Here is a 25,343-nt window from a genome sequence, read left to right as displayed (position 1 = left end):
AATCGATAAAGTCATTCATGTCTTAAAGATTTCTAAGCACCAGGAATTCTTTTTTATAATTAACTTTGCATTACCTTGCGATTACCTTTGGCTTTGATTGCTAGAGACAAATATTTGGTGAGGGAGTGGAGCGTTGGAAAGTTACTTACGTACTTACTTAATCAGCTCCAGGCCGTGGTTTCCTCTGCTGTACGAAGAAGTCGTCTCCATTCCACTCGGTCCATGGTCGCAATTCGCCAGCCACGTAGTCTACGTAGGGTCCGCAGGTCGCCTTCTACTTGATCGATCCATCTTGCTCGCTGCGCGCCCCGCCATCTCGTTCCAGTCGGATCGTTATTGAGAACTTTTTTAACCGGGCAGTCGTCCGACATCCTCACGACAAGCCCAGCCCATCGCAGGCGACCAATTTTTGTGGTGTGAGCGATGGGTGGTTCCCTAAGCAGCTGTTGCAATTCATGGTTCATTCGCCTCCTCCACGTTCCGTCTTCCATCTGCACTCCGCCGTAGATGGTGCGCAACACCGTCCGTTCGAAAACACTAAGGGCGCGTTGGTCCTCCACGAGTCCATGTCTCATGGCCGTAAAGGACTACCGGTCTAATCAGCGTCTTGCAGATTGTTAACTTCGTGCGGTGGCGAATTTTGTTCGATCGCAGCGTCCTACGGAGTCCAAAGTAGGCACGATTTCCTGCCATAATGCATCTTTGATTTTCTCTGCTGGTGTCGTTGTCTGCGGTAACCAGTGAGCCCAGATACACGAACTCTTCTACCACCTCGATTTCATCACCGTCTAAATGAATCCGGGGAGGGAGGTCAGCATTCACTTCTCTAGAACCTCTTCCTTTCATGTATTTTCTTTTCGATACACTAATGATAAGTCCAATCCGTTTGGCTTCAGCGTTGGAAAGTTCATGATGATCCAAAACTCCGTAGACAGGCAAAGTTCTGGCAAATTCGGCGGGTTGACGCCTTTTGATACAAAAACAATATTGTAATCTTTGTACCAGCCCAACATTGCTTGCGCGTAGTGGCAGGATGCCAAATCCAGCCAAAACAGCATCTTGCCTCCGTGTGATCGCCAAAAGGGCAGCAGGTGCTTCTGAAGGCATTGGTCTGGTAGATTTTGCCGTTGATTGTACCCGGGGTGATGTATGACTGGCTCATCATGCCGCACCCATAAACGGCCTACCAAATCAAGAACCTTTTGGCGAATCCGTCCACCTTCTTATTCTCTACCTCCTCAGAAACAGCCATGAACCGTGATGTGGCAAGTAAAACTGCTCCGGCAACTACTTTGTATCTACTTAATGTCAGTCACATCGTCCATTGTTGAATCGAAAGCTTCGGCCGACGCTTGAACAGACTCAACACCTTCATGCTTCTGCCACCCCACTGTCTGACTGTCGCTGGGTCGTCTGATCGCGCAAGATGAAAAAAAGAAAAAGTAACACGAAACCTGTATCCCAGCGTACCTTTAGCCTTCACGGGCTGCTGGCTGCTCACAAGTTGTTTGCCTCGTGAGCGCGTTGTGCAGAAAGACGTTACGAGACTGAGCGTTGGCGATTGTGTAGGTAGCAGAAAGTAAGCACACAGCATCGGTTATTGTTTGTCGTACGCTTGCACCAGTGGCATAATCGTTGGATGCTATGCTCCTCATACTTCTCCCGTGAGAGCAGACTTTTCACTCGATTCGCAACATTGGATTTCCTTCAATTATATCATTTTAGACGGTAACTAGAGTAAGTCGTAGTTTGTGAGTTGGGTGTTACTTTGGATATTTTACTCACATTTAAGCCACACTACAACAAAAGAATTGCCAAGGCTAATCGACTGCTTGATCCTTATATTGAAGATAGCGGAATTACTTTACTTTTTCTCCGACAATCCGCTTATCGAATTCATGCCGAATTCAGCAGCCGTCTCCCTATTTCTTGGTGTTGGGCTGCCGCTCCGGCTGCTCAAGCATCTGCGTCAATAGCGTTCATCCAATGGGTACGGGGTCTGCCTTGAAATCGTCGGTCTCTATCGGATTCTCTGCTAAATATTGGTTTTGCTGGTCTCTCATCCAGCATCCTTGCTACGTGGCCAGCCCATTGTAGCCTGCCGTGTTTTAGTCGCTTCACATTATTCGCTTCTTTGTATACTTGGTATATTTCATGGCTTATGCGCTCTCCTTCGTCTAATATACCACCAAGATTTTTTACGCTCAAAAATGCCGCTCAAAAGAGCTCGTCGGTTGCTATCTTTCAACGCGCACGCTTCGTTGCCGTGGAGTACCACCGGGAGAATTAGCGTCTTATAAAGCGCGACTTTCGTACGGAGTTGCAGGCTACGGGACTCAGCTGGCTACATAATCCGTAAAGGGCCCGGTTGGCAGCCGCTATCCGCCTTTTTACTTCACGGCTCACATCGTTGTCACATGTCCCTAACGTACCAAGGTAAACAAATTCGTCGACCACTTCCTCCTTAAGATGCGTATACGATAACACCAACAATATAGCTGTCGTCGACAAACCTTAGGAGCATATGAGATGCTTCTCTGTACGCTTGCCTTTCGAATACATTGTAAAACAACAAATTCGATAGTCCGTTACCTTGCTTCAAACCATTTAAAGCAGTGGTGCCCAGGCATAGGCATGGTGCGGGCCAAATGAGATCGCCCCATGATGTCGCGGGCCGCAAATTCCTCTGGCCATTTCCGCGCATAACAAAATGCAAAATATGTGGCAATAAAAACCATTTTCTGGGAATTACCACAAGATTTAAACCGGAAATTATTCGGAACTACTAAATGCACGAGGAATTACGGCTGATTTGAGTGACCCCTGTGTCATCAAAAAAATTACTCATAAGTGCACCATCTCTCAAATCAGTCCGCGGGCCGCATAAAACATCTTGAAGGGCCGCAGTTTGGCCATCACTGATTTAAAGTCACAAATGAGTCCGATATCTCACCGGTTATCCTGACGCTTGATTTTGAGCCATCAAGGGTAGCACGTATCAGTCTATTCAGTTTTGTTGGAAAACCATGTTCAAGCATAATCTGCCACACCTCATTTCGTTTAACTGAATCTTACGCTGCCTTGAAAGCTATTAACAAATGGCGAGTTTGCAAGTTGAATCCCCGGAATTTATCGAGGGTTTGTCGCAAGGTAAACATTTGATCCGTCACGGAGCATCCCTCTAAAAAATTGCACTGGTAGTCGCCAACAAAGGTTTTCTGCAACGGCCTCATTCTAAGAAACAGGCTGCGGAAGAGTTCCCTGGTGTATTCCGTGCTTGATACACACTGTGTTATTTGGTGCCTATTCAATGCTGGAAAGGAAAAAACTAAGGCTGTGCGAGATTTCGCGTTATTTCGTTTAAAATTTTTTTTGCGAAATCGTACGAAATTTACATTAGATTTTATGGTAGATCAGCATTAAACTACAGTTGAACTCAATTTGTCGTTTAACACTTAGCTTCTTACTCGACCAGACAATACATTCACAAAGAAGACAACATCCGTTATTTACTGAGGAACATAACTCAGGGACAACAAAAAAAAAACCCGAATTAGTCCACCTAACGGTGTGACCTGGCCTTTCTACTGCAAGAATAATTATTTCTCAGGAAAATCTTTAATTAAGTTAGCGTTTTCGTTTTATGGACCCTTGGGGTTTACAATAAGATGACCGGGTCCATTATAGGAATTCTAGTGTATTTTAGTTCGATTTTAAGGCATTAATCATTAAATTCAGTTAAAATTTTATAAACTGAACTGAACTGTCATATATCCTCGTAAAAGCTATAGAAGCGTAGAAGTATAAGCTAATAAACGCCGATACTGGTTCCATTATAGAGGGTCCACTAAAGGTTAACTTACCTTAGATTTTCTTTTGGGGCCAGTTTGATTTTTTTTGTCGTCTACCTATTCAGTTTAAATAGGAGACCAGGCTGCTATACCACAAACAGTCTAAGTTAGTTAGATACTGAAAAAGTCACGTTAGACCGAAATATGTACTTATCATCGAAAGACATATAGTAAAATTAAAGGATACCAACAAGATGCCGAAAACAAAAAAGAGTACCGAGTTACAGAAAACACGGGTCAAACGCATATACGCGAGAAAAATGTGGCAATAGCTTAAAAACCAGAAAATTAAAAATATATCGTGAAAAGTTGCCTGGTGCGGAGAATGAAAAAATGGGTTTAAGTGAAGAACAGCGTAAAGATAATAAGAGAGTAAAAGACAGCGTGAAATCAAAAATCCAAAGAAAACAAATCATACACAACTCGCGAAAAGAAACTAAAGTCAACGCGAATAGGAAAACTGAGGACTAACAATGCCTAGAAACTGAACAGACCAATGTTAGAAACTGAAAATACCAGGGAACGGATGAAACTGAAAAGATCTTATTCCAGCCTTAATTAAGATTCAATTTTTTACTTCAAGTATTTATTTCGCTAAACGGCTTTAACTTTAATTGCAAACTAGAAAAAACAACAATAATTGAGAACGTATCCTACAGAAACGTTCGTTTTTATCAGCAGTAGAGGCTCGAGCAGCACGTTCCTCGAAATGTTTCGAAGAGAGCTTATTTATTTGTAATTCCGGTTGCCAAAAATTATACAATGCAAGCATATTATTGAAATAAAGTTTTATTTTTGGAATATCTATACCTATAAAGAAGGATTTCTGTCTGTCTGTCTGTCTGTCTATCCGTATGTTCCTTATAGAATCGAAAACTACTGAACCAATCGGCATGAAAATATGCATGTAGAGGTTTTTTGGGGCCAGGAAAGGTTTTAGTGATGGTTAGAAACCCCTCCCCCACTAAGAGGGGGGGCTCCCATACAAATGAAACACAAATTTCTACATAACTCGACAACTAATCAAGCAAATAGAACAAAATTTGGCATGTGGGTGTTTTCGGTGACAAGAATTTATTCTATGGTAAATTGAGACCCCTCCCCTCTTTATAAGGGGAATTATAACTCCTCTCCTCTTTAAAAGGGGGGGCTTCCATACAAATTTCCTCATAACTCGAGAACTAATCAAGCAAATGGAACCAAATTTGGCATGTGAAGGTTTTCGAGGGCAAGAATATTTTCTATAGTAAATTAGGACCCCTCCCCACTTTAAGAGGGGGAGCTCCTGTACCAAAGAAACACAATTTTCCTCATAACTCGAGAAGTAATTAAGCAAATGGAACCAAATTTGGCATGTGGGTGTTTTTGGAGACAAATTTTTTCTATGGTAAATAAGGACCCCTCCCCACTTTAAAAGGGGGGGCTCCTGTACAAACGAAATACAAATTTCCTCATAACTCGAGAACTAATCAAGCAAATGGAACAAAATTTGGCACGTGGGTGTTTTTGGAGACAAATTTTTTTTCTATGATGAATTGGGACCCCTCCCCACTTTAGGAAGGGGGGCTCCTATACAAATTAAATGCAAATTTCCTCATAACTCGAGAATTAATCAAGCAAATGGAACCAAATTTGGCATGTGAAAGTTTTCTAGGGCATGAATATTTTCTATGGTGAATTAGAATCCCTCCCCACTTTAAGAGGGGGGGCTCCTATACAAACGAAATACAAATTTCCTCATAACTCGAGAACTAATCAAGCAAATGGAACCAAATTTGACATGTGGGTGTTTTTGGAGACAAAAATTTTTTCTATGATGAATTGGGACCCCTACCCACTTTAAGAGTGGGTGCTTCTACACAAATGAAATACAAATTTCCTCATAATTCGAGAACTAATCAAGCAAATGGAACCATATTTGGCATGTGGGTGTTTTTGGAGGCAACCATTTTTTCTATGATGAATTAGGATTCCTTCCTTTTTTAAGAGGGGGGGATCTCATACAAACGAAATACAAATTTCCTCATAACTCTAGAACTAATCAAGCAAATGGAACCAAATTTATCATGTGGGTGTTTTTGTAGGCAAGAATATTTTCTATGGATTTCCCCACTTTAAGAGGGGGGGGGGGGCTCCTATACAAATGAAAAACAAATTTCCTCATAACTCGAGCACTAATCAAGCAAATGAAACCAAATTTGACATGTAAGTGGTTTTGGACGCAAGATTTTTTTCTATGGTGAATTGAGACCCCTCTCTTCTTTAGAAAGCGAGTTATGGCCCATCTCCTCTTTAAGAGGGTGGACTTCCATACAAATGAAATGCAAATTTCCTCTTATCTCGAGAACTAATGAATCAAATGGAACCAAATTTGGCATGTGAGAGTTTTAGATAGCAGAATTTTTTTCTTTGGTGAATTACGACCCCTTCCCCTTTTAAGAGGGGAACTCCCATACAAATGAAATTCAAATTTCCTTATAACTTGAGAACTAATCAAGCAAATGGAACCAAATTTGGCATGTGGGAGATTTTGGAGCCTTGAATTTATTTTACGATAGAGACCTCTCACCCCTGTGGTAGGGGGATATGGACTCTCATACAAATAAAACAGAAATTTTTGCGAAACTCAAAAACTAATCGAACTCGAGAAATTCGAGACTCTTCCATAAAACATTAGTCAATACAAGACCACAAAAACTATCTATAGTAACACTAGATCATTCAGGACGAGACGGTCGCGAGTGTTGCCGGTGACCCGCCGTCGGAAGCGCCGCCCACTGGGGGGCTTGCAAAACTCGAGATTGTGACAAAGATCATCCGAGATTCATGATTTATGTACAACACAGGTTAATTTGTGGCAATACGAAGTTTGTCGGGTCAGCTAGTTTTCTATAAATTAATTCCTAAACATTCTAAAAAATTTGAACCCCACTTAGAAATTTAACTTTAGATATTTATAGAGCCCCATATAGTTAGATTTTAATAATACCTCGAGGTGTATATTTCCTCTTCGATCTACAGGCCGTTCTGTTTCGGGATCTGGAACAACTGTGTGGTTATATCCGTTTATCAGACATTCGACCTCTGTTTCCTCCAACATATGTAGTATGTACAGCAATAGTGAATTCGTTTAGTTCTACACGCTTTACCACTGCTTTAGGCGAGCAAATGTATAGCCAGGCGGAAATTTGATTATTTTCTTTGATTGACGTAACAATATAAAGCAGCAACAGCGGGAAGGCGAAGTGAAACATATAAACATACGGATACAATTGAGCCGTTGGGAAGACGATTGACCGTTCAGCCTATTGTTACGAAGATGGAGAACAGCAAACCGAGGAAACGCATTGGGACCAGAATGCCGGGCCGGGCTGATGGGCTCTTTTGGAATTGTGAATGTAGTGCATTTGGTGCAATTGCATCGGGAGTGGGAAGATGCAGCTTTCATGCTAGTTGCAATTGTGTATTTCTTATTTGTGTTATCAACAATCTTTCTAACCGTGTTAATATATTAAAAATAGTAAACTTCCTCTATTGAAGAAAGTTACAATTAGAAACCGCAAAGCTCGTATCAGTAGAAGGATTAACAAATATATTTGTCACGAGTAGAATTAAATTATTCGAATAGAATCGAATGATTCACTCAAAAATAATTTGCAATTACATAGTTTAATTCCTAATTTCAGTGTATTTACTTTTAACTATGCTTACAACTTTGAATTTCGAAACATTGATATTAACCACAAGTTATTAGCAGCCAAATTCCAAAACATTGCAAGCAACATAATCTGTCTGAAAAAAAAAATCCATTTGCGCTACGTACAGCTTTAGTTGGCAAATCAAACACATGTGCGTACCATGTCTATTCGTTATCTCATGACGTAATGAGCAAGCGCTACGAACAAGATATGCTTTTGCTCGTAGCGCCTTCGGATGCGTAAGCGTTTGTATATGGCGCTCGCTCGCTCGATGGTAACTGATGTAATCGTGAATTTTCCACCATAATTTCCACATACATACTGATGAAAACATGGTCTCGCGACATAACCTGTAGCTAGCAAAAGTGCTGCCGCAGTCAGCCTGCGGCTGTAAAAAAAATTCACCGACCACGTATGCCTTATTATATTTGGACATTGATAAGAAAGTCCAATCGTTCGCTTTCTTATATACGCTCCACCAGTAGTGAATCGGTTGTCCGGTGGAAAAGTCACTTGATTCATTCTGAGCTCATATTGCTATTTGTATTTATGTGATGTGTAAAAAATTAACAGTGCAGTGTGCCACTGATAAGAAAGGGAGGCACATAAGCAATGCCCAACGGTTCCAGAACGTGCTGTGCAAGGCTACGGAGAATACCAATCGACATTGTTGTGATATCAAATCGAACCGGAAGGTTCAAGGTTCTGTAATCTATTATTGGTGACCACCTGTTTCGGTTTCCACCGAAAACAAAAATAAAACCGCCGTGTAAGCTATCGGTTTCTGTTCCGTTATGTATTTATGTTTATGTTTGTTTACATATGAGGCTGGCTTTGTACAAGCCTCAATACATATATTGTTCTGGAGGTTATAGCATTATATAAGAAGATACAGTGTGACGGTATTAAACTGAATTGCATACGGAGCACTATAGTGTATGAATTTTTTGACAATTGTATGTTCAAAAACGTAGTTGGGTAATAATTTCTGAATATAAACAGATCCAAGGAAAAACTGCAGATTTGGAAGGATCAGAAAGGAATGAGCAACTGAACTTAAGTCAGGCCAAATGAAGCCAGTATTGACAGAAAAACGGCCGGAATATGCAGCTAGATATAAGTCTGGAATTTTGCATTATTAAAACGCTCACTTGTTGCCATATTGCTCAAAAATTAGTTGGAGAATAAAGAGTGGAAGTTTTACCTCACACGCCATATTCACCAGACTTGCTGCCGTTTGACGAAAAATTTTTTTCTGTCGATGCAAAACGCATTCACTGAAATATGCTTCATTTCTGAGCAAAGCACACAAATTGGTTTAATTTAGTTTTTCTTTGCCCCAAAAGACGTAGCCTTAGAAATATGGAAAAACTATTTCATTAATTTGGTATTTAGTATTATTTTGATCCAAAAAACTTCCGATTCCATGTGATATTCTATAGATTTGCTTTGCTCTATGCCAGTCTTTAGAACTTTTTTCAAAATTCTGCGAGAAAATTTTCCTTTTCCATTTGGTTACATATGGTTTACACACGGATAGAAATTCAATCTTTAAAATGAGCACAATGACTCATGATTTCAGGTTCCTAGTATATGCTTCATGAAAATACACCGTGAATAATAATCATGATATCACGAGCTTCTTGCAGTACAACACAACACAAAATCATGAACTATTATTCATGATTTTGCGCTGCTTGATATGGCAGTTCAGTCATGATTTGACAGCAATTCAAAGTTCATGATTTTATGATTATATTCATAGTATCGGAATCGGATTTCTTTCTGTGCAGATGATCGGCCAACAGAGGTGGCATAAACCGCAGCGCAGACCAAAAGACACACATTCTTAAACAGCACAACACTCGCCATGCGGTGTGTGTTCGCCCACAAATTCCCTTCAGTGTCTCTTTTGCTAAACACGCTCTTTCGTGTTTTATGCGCACCAAGGAAAGGCAGTCGCAAACGCAAAGTGATAAATTTGCTGCGTGCTTTACCACACCAAGAGCCGCACTCTGCGCGGCTGGATTGTACACCCTGCGCTGGGTCAGTTGAAGTGGTGTGATTGAAAAAAACATTTTTACTGTTGCGGTGCCTGATCCGTACTAACTTAACATAGACCATATTAGTTGTTCAGTGCAGCGTGTATTTTCACTTTTAAAAGGGCAGAAAATTTGTAAATACAAAACAATTTTTTTGCGCAATTCCGCACGGAGTGTGGCAAAGGGCAGCACCAAGTGCTGTTTGTCACTCACTGGGCGATTTTCACCGAGTGCTGTCGTTCGCTCCCACTCCGCTTTCGCTCGTACGCTGTGTGCATATTAGCTGTAGAGGTGTGTTGCTGAATCGCTCTGTGCGACAAGGCATAATATTGGAACATTGGGCGCATAGTGTGAGCGAATGACAGCCCTGTCGGCCAGCACAGAGTTCAGCCTGCTGCCGCCGGGGAGTCGCGTCGATCTTCTGCTGTATCTGATTAAGGATTACCTTACAGAGAACTTTAAGAGCAATACAGAGCAACGTGAAGACTTTGACAAATATGCCCTGTATTTAGTCCACCGGAAAAGTTGCTGAATAGTTGATGCATCAGTCGTGCTGATGAAGGTAGGTCAGCATTAAGCATCTCGGCTGAAATGCAGTCTATTCCTGGTGTTCTGTTGGATTTCATGCCTTCGCTGCTTCAATTTCATTCAGTAATGGCGCCTCAGAGCTGACACGATTAATGCGACGAACCTTCCAGACTTCACTTCCTACTTCATTACTGAAATTGAACGTAATATGCACTAGTGATATGCACTGACCTGGAAGCTACGTTCGATCGCATCAATCATCGCATAGGGTATTGTCGTTATCGTCGGGCCACTGTTATGGACGGGCCATCACGATTTTACAGTTTTAGTAACTCATGATATCTATGATACAACCATTGTAAAACTTCTTACTGTGATAGCTAACTTTTCACAATATTGTGAGTTTCAATCGTGTATTCATAACACCCGTACTGAGTTCAGTGACTAAATCTTACCAAAAAAGTTTTCCAGGTGCAATAAACTTTTCTTTAAGAAATGATTCATGACATGCAATTATCGAGATAAATTTTGAAAATGTATGAAGTGTGTTGTGCTGCACACGAAGACTATAGAAAATTCCCCTTCAGTAAGGTGTTTGGGAAGGCTAAGGTGAAATACTAGTAAAGCGCCATTTGTAAAGGTCGGGCCACTTGAGTAGTCATGGTTGGGCCACCATAATTTTAAGCGTAAAAGCGCAATAATCGCTAGAGAATATCGGTCTCGTAAACTGTGATGAAATAAAGCAAAATTAATACGATAAAAACCTAGATTGGCGTTGTTTTTTCATTGTAGTAGTGCACAGGTGGAAAAGGCGATTGTAGCAATATTGATTTTACAAGATCGCCAAAATTTCGCAAAAATGCAATTAAAAATACGGTATTTATACCTATATGAGCAGTTGTTCAAGGAATTCATTCTTTTCGTGTCTTTATATAGAATTTCAATACGTATGTCTTAGATTTTCTGCGGTGGCCCAACCTGTACAACATGGCCCGACTATGACAACATTTTTTGTCTTCACGTAAATGCCTGTAACTTTTTTATTTTTCAAGCAACCAGTTCAAAACTTTCCGGAAATATACCTTATTCTTAGACCTTTGCAACGATGTATTTAGATTTCCAAAATTCCTTTTGAAACGAAAGTTATGGGCGAATTCCAAAACGTGGCTCAACCACGACGACACTCCCCTACTGCTCAAAGGGTTCCGCAATAGTTGTTCACGTGGTTTCGCTTTTATTTGTGCGATTGAGTCTTGCAAGTGAAGTTTGCCTCGAAGTAATCGTCCTCGTTCCCGGATAAATCTGATGTGCCGCAAGGCGGCAACCTGGGACCACTTTTGTTCATTTAAATTTTAAACTATATTGACCGTAGAGTTATATGTTCGAGACCTGTCTGCCTTAAGTTAATATTTTTCATGGCCTATAGGGTATTTTTCTAATTCCCGTCGTAATAAGTAAAACCATGCTAATTTTTATTATTTGCTGGATGGATTTAATGAATACTCCAAAAGTTCTTGTGCTGATTTGACTAAAATACACTTACCTTCCGATCCGTGAACTTTGAAATCACAGAAAAGCGACTATTAAAGCATATTATTGAAATTACGCAACTGACTTTATTTCTAAAATTCGTCGTACCGTTTTAAAATCCGCCCATCAAGATTTTTCATCGACCGAACTAAAAATCACAACAATGTTTACGAAGCTAAAGCGCTTGTATTTGTGTAGGACGGCATGACAAATGTTATTCTGCAAAATTTCTGCAGGTCAGGCAAGTTTTCCTGGCTGTAGAATAACGACAATGCCTTGCGTGAGTTATTTTCATTTATGAATGACGGAAATTAAAACGATTAGTCGACATTGTCTTCTTCGTCGCACGAAAAAACGTAGGAAATTTGGCTGGTAGGACTTCTTTAATAATAAAAAGCATTTAAAAAGATCTCAGCTCACTTTGATTGATCGCGTATGATAGACAACTAACTAAAATATTAGGGAATAACCAGTTTTGCATTGTGTGTCATAAAAATGCTGATATTTTTAATAATTTGTGTTGGATAGGACGGGAATAGGCAATTACGACGATGTAGCAACATACCCTATATCAAAACTTTTCTGGTTTTTCAATTTTCACTTTTCGTATCTAGCATTTACACTTTCCCAAGAAAGACAAGTTAAGCCTGACTGCTTTAGAGCTTATAAATATCACCTAATTTGGACTTATTGAAGAGCATTTAATCAGCATGAAACTATTCTATGCTCAGCTTTATTTGAGTCGTAAATGTTATTTTAGAATATTGTTCTGCTAATTTTATCTTAAGCCTACAGAGAAGTATGATTTTTTTTAAAAAATATTTCATGGAAAAGTTGACTAGACCTTGCTGAAATTACCTCTGTTCAAGAAAATTGAATTAAACTCAAACATTTGGAATAAAGTATTCAAAAAAATATTTAAAATTTAATCATTTATTGTTATTTAAAATAGACTGTTTTGAATACTTCCTGTCGTTTTAGACCGGGCAACATATTATCTCAAAGTAATTTAGTAATTGAATAGTAAGTAGTAGGTATATCTATTAATATTTCATCAAAAAAGTTTATGATTTTTTACAAAACTATTTTTACATCTAAGTACATTGAAAAGCGTTTGGATAGCATTGAAATAAAAAAAACTATTTCCCTGTTATACCTCTCTAAGGTCGAAAAAACATTTGTGCATATCGAAATTAACTGAAATGGTTTTATCAATCAATGTTTGTTTATCGGCCATTTCGAAGTAGTTTCTGAAAATATCGATGCTTACATAGCGTGACGATAGGTCATTTGGTTTCTCGGCTGTTCCAATGTTCATTGAACTATAACCATGATTAAGGCTGCATCTTACAAGCCGCTACTGTTCTGATACCGTTCTTATCAGTTGTTTATCAGCCAATTTAGCACACAGCTTTTCGCTGTATCTAAACTGTAACGAAGCATGCAACTTTTAGTTTTAGTTTTTTATTTAATTTCTCACACTACCTAGTTGCCTGTTTACTCAGTTTTACTTTCGCACTCACTCAGCAATACTGAGCACAGGCGAAAGTATGTTGCCTCTTTATGCTTTCTGTTTACTAACTTTCTACTGTCGATAATCAATATCAGTACGACATTGACTATGCATGTGAATAAGGGAGGTCGTGTACTCATTTTGCCAAATAACCTGACAGAAGCGACATGCAGAATTTGCCCATATTCTATGGGCTTTCCTTATACATACATACATACAGAGCCGCGACGGCAGTACATGCTCAAAAAGGTACAGGCAATTCGCTTGGATGGCAATTTAGGCTTTATTGAATTGATTGACTTATTGCTATGTTTCTATTTTATGACATTACGAATAGTGAATAATAAAGATCATTTGCTTCGGTATTCGGAATGATTTCATAAGCACGCAACTTCTGCTACAATATTGATTATCAGGTGTTTGAATGAATCGTTTCTACATAAGTTGATAATGATATTTTGTCCAGCTCGTCGTTGATAATTGAAAGTAAAGGGGAATAATGGGAAAGGTACAACCTCATCTACTTACTTTCTTTATTACTTCGAAATTACCAAAAAATGTAATGAATGTTTAGTTATAAAAAATATAAAGTGTAAAAATTAGTATAAAAATTTAATATTTGGGAAATTCTGCTAAAAATCCCATTTATAATTCAAAACGTCAACAAGCCTATCTCATTTCGGTCGGATCTCTATTCTACAGAATTTATTTTTTCCGTTTGATGTCAAAAAATCCTCATCGTCTAGTATTGATAGAGCCGCAATCAATCAGCTTGGTTGGCGGGGCATTGATAGAGGGGAGTCATAATAATTGATTTAAAATCAAACTGATGTTGTTCTCTCGCTGCACGTGACCGCAACGTCATTCGGTGATCGGTTAGGTATTATGACCTTTGAGCAACTAGCAGTGCGATAAGACTGTCCTTTGAGAGTTTACTGATGCCGCACCGCACCGGCAATGAAGGAGAGCAAGCTTTGTACGATACGGGCTTGGCTTGGCTTGGTAAACATTATCGTAGTTAAAATGACAGCGATTATCGTTCCATCACCACAAAGCAATAATTGCGAGGTTTTCCGGAAACCCCCAGCTTTCAAATATAGGTCATGTGCCCTAACCTAGTGGAGAAAAATCAAAAAGTGCCGTCTTTCATAACATTGATGGTCGGTTGTTCATAAGAACATACATATAAGAATTAGGGCTAAAATTAATATTATTGATCGTTATCTATGCTCTGCCTCTGTGTTGTGTGGACTTTTTTTTATTGGTTTAGTTTCAGTTCCCTCCAGCTGGTTTTTCGAGGCGGCATTATTGCTGGCAGTTGCTAGCCGTTTCGCAATCCTTGATTATTTGCGATGCAATTAAAATCCACTCATTAATTTGTATCATCTGACTCGTGTGTGGTAACTACTTTGCTCGGGGAACTTTTTAAGTGCTATACGTGCTAGAATCGTTAACTAAATACTGCAGTATACCATTTTGCTGGAACAACCTGTTAGATTCAATGTTTTTTTTTATGTTGAACGGCTAAGGCTTGATTTAGACTGTATTTAGTTTTCAAACAGAATTTTTGACTCTTTTATAATTGCAAATAAAATTAATTTAGTTTTTTTTGTTTTTCTTCTTCCAGAGGCCCCTGCTAAAGGGGTACAAACTGCAGCCGGGCCAACATGGGGAAACTGCTATCAAAAATATTTGGCAACAAGGAAATGAGAATACTGATGCTCGGACTGGATGCCGCGGGCAAAACTAGTAAGTTATCTGCCACAGTCCTCTAATGACTTCCTATCACTTGTCTGCCACAACAATGCGTTTTTAACAATGAATGTCTTCTTTTCGCTTTTCTCGTTTCCATTTCGCTTCTCCTGCCCGGCGGTGTAGCTATTTTATATAAGCTAAAATTAGGTCAATCGGTAACGACAATTCCAACAGTCGGCTTCAACGTAGAAACCGTGACGTATAAGAATGTCAAATTCAATGTGTGGGACGTTGGTGGACAGGACAAAATTAGACCATTGTGGAGGCACTACTATACAGGTGGGTATCCTGCCGTGAAGGTTTTATTGTTGCCGATGCACAGTAATATGCTTTATGGTATCGTTTTTCGTTGATTAAAATACGGGAAAAAGAACATTGATTTGTGATTGGGCCTTTATTTATTTTAGGAACGCAAGGACTCATATTTGTAGTAGATTGTGCGGACCGGGATCGAATAGACGAAGCGCGACAAGAGCTACATAGGATAATTAATGATCGAGAGATGCGGGACGCCATCATACTGATATTTGCCAATAAGCAAGACCTACCAGAAGGTAAGTGAAATGACGGGGACACTTGGCGTCTTTAGATGGATGCCCTGGCAGCAAATTATTCTGGCTCACCGAAAATGTTTGCTTCATCCTGCTAAGATAGTTTTCGAGCACTGTTTTGAGTGCTCGTTGAGTAACATATCCCCCTCGCTTGCGAGCAGGGTATGCATCAAATTCGAATGGTTTATGGCTTACTTACGTTGATGGGAATATTGATTTTCCTTATATTTCGAATTGCGGTTGTGTAAATCTTCAAAGAACGGTATATTCCCTTGAGTACTGGACATGTTACGTGACTTTTATATGCTTTTTGTAAGAATTAAAGCAGTCCATCATGTTGATTTATCCCTTTTAGTGTCACCCAGATGGCTCACTCATACTTAGTGACATCGGCAGATTTACGAAACGGTTCCAATATTCTTGATTTCTGCAGTAGTTGGTTCTACTTACTCTAGTTCATATTATTTCTATGCGTTGTAAGGATCCGAAGAAATATATTTTTCGGATACTCTGGAGAGTTAACCTTTTGCCTTGTTGAATTTAGAAGATCTGGTTTAAACTCCTAGTAGGTATTTGTGTTGGATCTAAATTACCTTGACATTTACTACGTTTGTTGTATTTCTGATTTTTGAATCTCTACGCTACAATATCGTTTGTTTGTATTAAAAATTATTAGAAAACTAGGACAATGATATTTTCAAGTTTGGTGGTATGAATTCAAGTGAAAGACAATAATTTTACTCTATCTGTGGATTAATTGTATTAACAGTGACTTCTGACCATTTTCGCTCATAACACAATGCAAAGTATACGGCTTCAACTGCCATATCCTAAAATTGAGCACAGCGTTTATTGCGGAAAGCATCCACGACATGCTCAAGGTATCACGACTGAAATAAGTTCCCCCAAGTCATTGAAACACATCATATGCAGCCCGCGGTACGCGGATTGGCCATCACTGAATCATATTATTAAAAATACTCATAAAACTGTAAATTTCAAGTGCATACTTGTGATGCAGAGTAACATAATTCGATGGTGCACATTTGCAGAATGCATCTGGACTAGTAAATGACGAGTTAGAGCTATATCTGGTTAGTCCGCCTGCAAGTTTATTCTTCTTTACACCGTAACGATCAGGAAGCTAATACAGATTTGCCTAACTTAGTTGCCGTAAGCTGCCGTAAGCTGTCTATATTCCATACCTACAGATATTTTATTTCTGGGGTCGTATACGCCAACAGCTGTTCTGATACGTATTTTTGACCCTTCGGTATAGAACATGAAACCATTATGAACGCTAGGTCCTTCCTCATCATATACTGAATGAGAGTCACCTCATTGTCAGATTGTCAATGGCGGACGCAGGGCCCGACAACGTCACCTTCAATTGCATAGCGTCACCCAACAATGAAGCAGTGAGGCTCCGGTTTCAACAGAAGCAGCACCGCTTTAGTTTCAAACTGATGGCTTCAGTCAGCGTCAGCGAAACGGGTTTCACTTCATCATGACTATCGGTTTCAACTTTTCATTTGTACTTTTCTATCAAATCAATTCAGAAAAAGGCCAGCAACTTTGAATGCAAATGTATTAAATTTGACTTTCTGACTTTCTGCCGTCGTCAATTGAAACAGCCACCAACTTTAACTGAAGCTTGCTTGAAACGTTCTGCTCAACAAATGAAGCAAGTCATTTCATGTATGAAACGAAGGTAAGAGAAAGTCAGTTTCATTTATTTGTTTCGACGATGCCGGGCCCTGGTCGGAAGTGTAACGTTGTATGGAGATTATATCAGAGCCTAATAAGGCACAAGGTTTAGTTACAGACATTGCTGACAAAATCTTTACAACAGCCAGAGTGAAAAATGCTCTAAATATCAAAAGCTGATATGAGAGGTAAGACGAATCCCAAATCCTTCAAACATATTAGTTTATCTTCAGTTCTCTTGAAGACACTAGAAAAAGTTCTGAAGGACATATCCTACCCATTTTCTATATTTCAGTATTCAGTAGCTCATTGTGACTGCACATCTATGAAAAATTAAACAAGTGAAATCTGTCGATAAAGAACGGCCAAGTTTTAGAAGAGGTGTAAGCCCAAGGCTTTGCTTTGCAGCAGCTCTAAGGCTTGCCCAAATTTGGTGTAGAATGGACGGCTTAAGCGTTAATCCGGTAAAAGTCGTCCTATTCACAACCAATTCACATTAATCCCATTCACAAAGAGGGGGAGGTAATTCAACTTCAAAGCCTTTCAAGTTCGAAGAAAGCCACATCAAATTTAGTGAACAGGTCAAACTGCTAGGGTTGATGCTCGACTCTAGACTAAACTGGAATGCACAACTCTACGCTACTGTGAAGCAAAGGCGGTCAGGTCATTCTGGTTGTGCTTAAAAACCATTGGAAGAAAATGTGGGCCAAACCCAAAAATGATTATGTGGATCTATACGTCTATCATACGATCAAAGGTTACGTATGCTTTTTCGTTGGTGTGGTGGCCAAAAACCTCCCGACCTCCCAGTTGGTCTCGAGGTAGGATGCTGGCCTAATAAGCCAGCCATCGTATGTTCGAATCTCGACTTGGAGGACTGTTAGAGTCAATAGGATCGTAGCAACTGGCCCTGCAATTGTCCTGTGCTCTAACAGCTGGCTGCTAAGTCTGTCGTATAAACACAGAAGGTCAAGTTTCGATAACGGAATGTAGCACCTAGGCTTTGCTTTGCTTTGGTTGCCAAAAACAAAAGAAGTTACAGCTGTAGCAAAGGTTGCAATACTTCAACGACTTGCGAGCATTGCAATGACAGAAGCGATGCATAGAACTCCATCAAAAGCTTACTTACTTATCCTGTTCTGCTGTCTCTTAGGATTTGACCTGCATTATAGTGTTCCGCCGACTAACTTGGTCCATAGCTGTCCGTCTCCAATTTCACGACTGTCCCACACTTTCCAGGCCATGCTTCCCTTCCATACACCGCCAAAGATTTTCAAAAACGGCTAGTGCTTTCAAGTCCCCGTAGAGCATTGTCCACGTTTCATGCCCATAGAGGACTACCGGTCTTATTAGCGTTTTGTCATGGTACATTTGGTACGTGGGTGAAACTTACCAGACCTTAGAGTCTTGTGGAGTCCGTGGTAAGCACAACTTCCGGCAAGAATACGTCTGCGTATCCGACGTCAACAACAACTTTAGGTATACAAATTCGTCCACCACCTCGAACTCGTCCCCGTCGATTACCACACTATTGCTTATGCGAGCTCGATCGCGCTCGGTTCCTCCTACAAACAGATACTTGGTTTTAGATGTATTCACCACTAATCCAAACTTTACTGCTTCACGTTTCAGTTTGGTAAATATACTGTTCAGCAATCCCATAGAACATCCTTCCCACAATGTCCACGTCGTCCGCGGAACAGATAGATTGGCTAGATTTATTAAACATCGTGCCCCGCATATTAAAACCCGCACGTTTTATAACACGAAGGTGGCCTTGAAATCTTTTGGAGGATTGTCATCCTTCTTGTATATTGGACCTATTACTCCCACCTTCCACTCCTCCGGTAGTTGTTCTGTTTCCTAGATACTGACTATCAGCCATCTTTGCCAGTTGCCTTATTGTTCTTGAGCTTCTTGATGGCTTCGATCACTTCACCTATTGTGGGGGTAAGCACATCACATTCATCAGCCATACTGATGCAATCATTCTCCCTGCTGTCTTGGTATTCCGTCCCCGCACCATTCAGGTGCTCATAGAAGTGCTGCTTCAACCTTTCGATCACCTTATGTTCATCCGACAAGATCCCTTCGTCTTTATCTCGACATTTTTCGGCTCGCGGCACAAAGCCTTTGCGGGATACGTTCAGTTTCTTGTAGAATTATTGGGAGCTTTACACAAAGTTAAACGCGGTCTAAAGGAAACACCTAGAGTCTAAAGGAAACGCGCTAGAACTGCTGCCAAAATGTTGTAAACAAACATGTTGTTCAGGTAACTGGGCGGCCAAAGGTAACTAAAACTTTATGATTTTTGTGTAATTTCTTCCAATAATATCAAAATCGACCCAGAAGAGCATTTCATTTTTGAGCAGCGCGGTGGATAACTTTCAATGAAACTCACAATAACACGTTTCCTGAGAAGAATACAGCTGTTCCATGTTCTCGTATTCCATTTCTTCCTGGCAGCTCTCCTTATCCCGGATAAAGTGGGTTTGCTGTCTTCGTTTCTGTCTATATCGTTCCACGTTTTGATGGGTCCCCGGCTGCAGCATCGACGCCCGCGCTGCATTTTTCTCATCTAACATCCTCTGGCATTCTTCGTCGAACCAGTCGTTACGTCGACTCCTCTCAGCGAACCCAATGGCACCTTCCGCTGCGCCGTTGGAAGCTGCTTTAAAGCTAGCTTAGCAGTCCTCTAAAGAGGCTTCGCTTAGCGCTCCTTTACGCCGTCTCGCGGCAGCGCAGCCTCAAGGCGTTGCGCTTACTCAGGTGCGACCTCAGGTAACTTGAGTCGTTCCAGATAATACCGTGGCGAGCATCGGTTCGAATACGGTAACAACGGAAAGTCTTTGACGCATTTTAACCATCAAAAGGTAAGGGCCAGAATCGATATTTGCGCCACGACAGGCTCTAACGTCGGTGAGATCCGAGAAGCTCCTTCCATCAATCAAAACATGGTCGATTTGTAAGTCCGTCTGTTGTGGTGATTTCCAAGAGTACCGATATGGGATGGCCATATTTTTGAGCTCTGTGCACATACACCGATCTAGCAACTGGGCACTGGTACTCATGTTGAGCGCTGTGAGCTTGGTTATTTGGATCATTTTAAGAACATTGGTCAGATTGAACCTATAGGACTCTTTGCTCTCGCATCTGCTTTGTAGCTATAGTGCGCATAACTAAATTTCTTGACTTGAGATATTTATCTCCCGTTGAAATTTGGTCTGCTAATCTAGGGAAGGTTATTCATAAATCATATTATAACTGACTGGAAATGATGTACCTACATAGTGCGAAGAACCGCTACGGCAGCAGGAATAGAGGGACCCAAAGTGTTAGATGGCTCTATCAGGTCGAAGCTGACTTACGACTTTGAAAGTGGCAAGGTGCTCAAGAAATTGGCGACGAGAAGCTTAGCTCTGAATGGAGCCGAGACCAGTTCTTGATATGTAGTTTCAAGAGAGTTGAATTGGCCATACTGCTTGCGATGATGAGCCGGTCTGAAGTTAAGGTGATGATCGAGTATTTCTTGGTGGGATATTGAATCGTAATTGCGCCAACAATTGGATGTAGTCGATGTTGTTATTGTCGATAATACCGATTTAGCAGCAACCGTCTAGATTTAAGAGTAAACAGGGTAATGAGCTCTCACCATTGTTCATACGCGTGGCAGTGCACAGTGGGGATTTTTTAGAAAAAAGTCCTTTATCTCTGTATCTCAAAATGCCGCCAGGCTAGAATCAATCTTTTGATGTCAAAAGAAATATATTTTTATAAAGATTTCAATGGTGTAATGCTTGTTCACGGAACGCATCTCTTTCCGGCAGTTTTTGCCAAATGAAGGGCATTTTTCCTTACTTTTCTCGACATGAAGAGATGTAAAAGTCTATATCACTAGATTCCGCTGAGATAAAATTGATCTTTTTTCGCAATAAATAAGCTATCATCAAATCAAAAGGAATCCAACGACATGGTATTTGTTTACGGCACATGGTTGTGTTTTGATATTTTGGTGAAATAAACGGCATTTTACTCTAATTTTATCAATGATTACCATTAAAAGTGAATATCTCTGGATTCCGCTGAGATAAATTAAGTCTTTTTCCACCAAAAGAAAGTTATTTTTATATGCTTTGGAACAGTTTGGGGTTTGTTCACAGCACTTGTATTTTGTAGTTTTGGTCAAATAATCATGCTAATCATGCTAGATCATGCTACATTAATTTGGTAACGTTAACTGAGAAAATTCGGAAACTACATAAAGTTAGCTCTCTTGTGGCGAAAAAAGATCAGTTTAATTTCAGCGGATTCCAGAGTTATTGATCAATACATCTGTGTACTCCTGGAAAAGTAGTGTAAAATCCCCTTCATTCGGCCAAACCTACTAGAAACAGGTGCGTGCCGTAAACAAATACCACACCATTGGAATCCCCATAGAAATACCTTTCTTTTGATATCAAAAGATTGATCCTAGCCCAGCCGCAAGGAGATATTGAGGAAGGACTTTTTTGCACAAAAATCCCCATTGTTCAGTGGTGTGGAAAGGGTAGACACTCATTCGGGAAATGCGGTAAAAAGTCGATAATTCTAATCTGTTGAGAAACATGCCGGAAAAAGTCGGGGATTTGACAAAAATGATTCTAAGTCAGGAATTTACGAATTTACGTATCGATGTTCAACCTTTGTTAGTTCTTACAGTGTTTGGGGGAGACGTTAACAGTCTTAAGACTGTAAAATGGTAATTACCATTTTGATACAAATGAATATTTACGCTTTCGAACAAAATCTTTGTACCACGAATTTTCTCTACTTGCAAAGACGAATTGCAAATGAATAGAATATTTGCTTGTGTTGTGATGATCTCTCTTATTGAGACACAGCAACTTTTGAATAACTTTAAAAGATAATATATTTTTGAATGGTTAAATAATTGTCCAGCCATCCAAATGGCTATGACTTGGCTATTGTTGAAACTCAGTACAGATTTATTGAATTTATTTTACTTAGTGGCCGTAGGAAGCAAATGCAAACAATTTTTGAGGAACACTTAAATGTTTTAAGTGCCTTAAGCGCAGTTTCCTTGGCTGTCCGAGAAAATACAAATATTAGCATGTCTGTATCAGGGTCCGACTCTCGCTGTGTAACCTACGGACTTACGGACAATGACTTTATTCAGCGTCTCGAGGCGGTATATTGTATTGCTCGGACCTTGTTCTCCAAAATGGCCCAGATAGAATAATCCATTGCATTTGCATCTGGTGAATTCGAGAGGCATTATGTGGTCGAAATCAAGTTCGGAACGTTATTTTACAGTTATCCTTGATTCACTCGTATTGTGTGAGGCGGTGCCGTCGAGTCTTGTTGAAACGTCCGTGATCTGCGACCAAAATGTTAGCCTACGGCTTAAAAGCAGCCTCCAGAACATTTTTCCGATAATATTTTGCTTTTACTTTGACGCCAAGCTCAATGAAAATGAATGGAGAGCGCCCATACGCTGTTACACCGGCCAAAACCATTATTTGCAGTGGGTGCAGTTAAGAGCTTACGAATTACTCAATTGGGAAATTTTCTCGTTCACGTTGACATCTACATTTCTAACATTTCACTTCTTTTCTATTTGCAGCAATGAAACCCCACGAAATCCAAGAAAAGCTTGGACTGACGCGGATACGCGATCGCAACTGGTACGTTCAACCATCGTGCGCGACGACCGGCGACGGTCTGTATGAAGGTCTAACGTGGCTCACGTCAAACCATAAGTTATGAGAATAATCAGATGGTCAATGCAGTACCCGATATCCGCAGCAACAGCAATTGTAAAAATCACGATGAACACAATAGTCAGATAGCAAATCCTGTATGAGTAAATCTCAAACGTCGCTGTTCTAGTAGTTTCTCATCGGTAACAGCATTTGGTTGCTGAAGCAGGAATAGTGAGCGGAGGGCGATCGAGAGTACTAAACATGTGTGTGATGTTGCCAACTCTATTTCTATGTATTCCTAAAATAAGACATGAGCTAAGCACCACCTTTGTCTAAACCTCCAGTTACCCATCCTTTTTCGACCTAGCGTAAATGCTCTTACCTTTAACGCTTATGCTACTACAATTATCGCCGTTGTTTGAATTTTCGTTCAATTGCTCCTGCTAACCATTACGAACAAGGATTGACATCTACGTTGCTGCCTGTAAGGCAGGAGAAAGAACAGATGTCAATTTTTGCTTTTGGGTTCCAAAAACTTTTATAATATCTTGATCAATGTGGGTGCAATCGAAAGCAAGTTAGACCCTGCGACAAAAAATTAGGTAATGAACGGAAGCGGGCTTGTTTTCTAAATAATATGGAAATTCTGCGGTTGCATGGAATATTCGTTTGATTGGAAATAGGGCGCTTTTGTTCGTTACATAGTTTAAGGACGAGTTTCTAAAAGCAGTAGATACAATACAGAATTATGATACAGTAATACTCTCTCAACAGTAAGAGTGTTTGGTATGAAGGAAACTGCTGCGAGGACAGATTTAAACACAAGCAAAAAACTGCTTTATAAAAAATCGAAAAAGTCGTAAGCTTACACAAGGGAAACATATTTTACCTGTACATATGCAAAAATGAAAAACTATTGTATTGGATTACAAAACAAAAATTGGGAATACATCCATTGAATAACATTAAAATGTGCTGAAAGCTATTCACAAGTCGATAAACACTAGTAAGCAAACAAATGCCGTGAAATATTCAAGAACACCTGTAAATATTGAATATGTTATACAAAAAGTAAGCAATTTAAGGAAAAGCTAGAACAAAAACGAAACAAAACATCAAACAAATAGGGAAAAAATATCGATGAATTGATTGTACCCTTCGTTTAGATTTGCGAAATCAAACAAGCAAAAAGTACTTTCACCTACATTGCATACATTGGTAGACATACTAACTAATATATCAAAGTCCAACACGCATACTTCCCCATAGCATTGTCATGCAGTCAGCTAAAAAGAACATACCGGCACCGAAGCGAAAACAAACGGGAGGTCACAGTAAACGATCTATCTTTCGAGCAAAATAGAGAAAAAAAAATGTAAAATTGCAGTAAACAAGCGAATGCGAGCCAAAAAGTAAACCGTGTGAAAGTGTTAACTAAGTTTGTGCATTTGTGTGCGTATGTGCGTGCGATATGCATCTTCATTAGGATATACGTTATTTTTTCGAAAAAATAGCATTGATAGAACTCCATAATTTTATTTTTACCACCTTATTTATGTTAATATCGATGATTGCCTCATTTTTAATAAGTTTTTTTTCCTGTTTGCGGTTCGTTCGCATACCTGTCATCAATTATGCTGATGTATAAATGTTTACGTGAATGCGGGGCCAATCACTTGTGATTGCTTTAGTTTTCGTCTCTCGCTTTCACGAGTACTATTAGTAGTTGTTTTTATTGTTTCAAATTCTGTAAGTGAATGATAAATCACAACACGAATACGGGGGGGGAAATAAGTTGTAATTGAAAACAAAACAAAAAAAAACTAAAAGACGCGTCCGAAATATTTAGTTGATGAAGGAAGAACGTAACAGACCTATCCTAGGATGGATTAAATGAATTAAAAGTAAAACAGTCGCCACACGGACGACGTATGCTAGTTTCGAAGGAGAGCGATGCAGTAAAGAATATATTATTAGAAATGTATTTTAGCATTTATAGCGAGCTGAAAAGAAAACAAGTAAAAACAGATTCAATAAAAACTAGAAATCTACATCTCAGAAATACTCGGCCTTGTTTTTATTCGGATTACAACTAAAGGGCGTGCCAAGAGAATTCGGAAATGAAATTTGAATGGTATTAACTCGGTTGAAATATGGCATACGGTTTAGTATGCCACATCTCACCAATTATTAGTATCTATTGTAGGTGCATTATGATGAAGGGCTGCTTTTAAAACAAAAGGAAAAGAAACTTTATCACAAGTTTCCTCTAAATACTAAAAAGTTCGTAGGTAAGATTCTTTTTACTCAATCATTTGAGATGTAGCAAGCCTCTGAGCAAAATCACATGCCTTTTTCGTATACCTACTCGTTTAATGTTCGAAGTATTTTTTTTAAATACAATAAGGCCATTTCAAATATTTTATAAAGTTTTTGTCCTTCGGGTGTTGGGAAACTGAAGGGGGG

General features: G+C 39.7%; 1 protein-coding gene across 6 annotated transcripts in view; it reads left to right on the top strand.

Annotated features, from left to right (window-relative positions):
* Positions 1-24,930, top strand: part of LOC128733681 (ADP-ribosylation factor 6) — a 57,853-nt gene extending 32,923 nt beyond the window's left edge. For 5 of the 6 annotated variants that reach the window (XM_053827437.1, XM_053827434.1, XM_053827439.1 and 2 more), the window contains 4 exons: positions 14,790-14,911; positions 15,041-15,196; positions 15,325-15,471; positions 22,799-24,930. In XM_053827437.1, the coding sequence (XP_053683412.1) occupies positions 14,830-14,911; positions 15,041-15,196; positions 15,325-15,471; positions 22,799-22,941 (528 nt within the window). In that variant the 5' untranslated portion in view covers positions 14,790-14,829 and the 3' untranslated portion in view covers positions 22,942-24,930. Of the gene's footprint in view, positions 1-8,230; positions 8,319-14,789; positions 14,912-15,040; positions 15,197-15,324; positions 15,472-22,798 lie in introns of those variants that run through there. The other variant, XM_053827440.1, reaches the window with a different exon arrangement.
* Positions 24,931-25,343: the final 413 nt, after the last annotated feature.

The sequence above is a fragment of the Sabethes cyaneus genome, chromosome 2 (genome assembly GCF_943734655.1).
Source record: "Sabethes cyaneus chromosome 2, idSabCyanKW18_F2, whole genome shotgun sequence".
NCBI classification, from domain to species: Eukaryota; Metazoa; Arthropoda; class Insecta; order Diptera; family Culicidae; genus Sabethes; species Sabethes cyaneus.
This window is presented reverse-complemented; position numbering and strand designations above follow the sequence as displayed.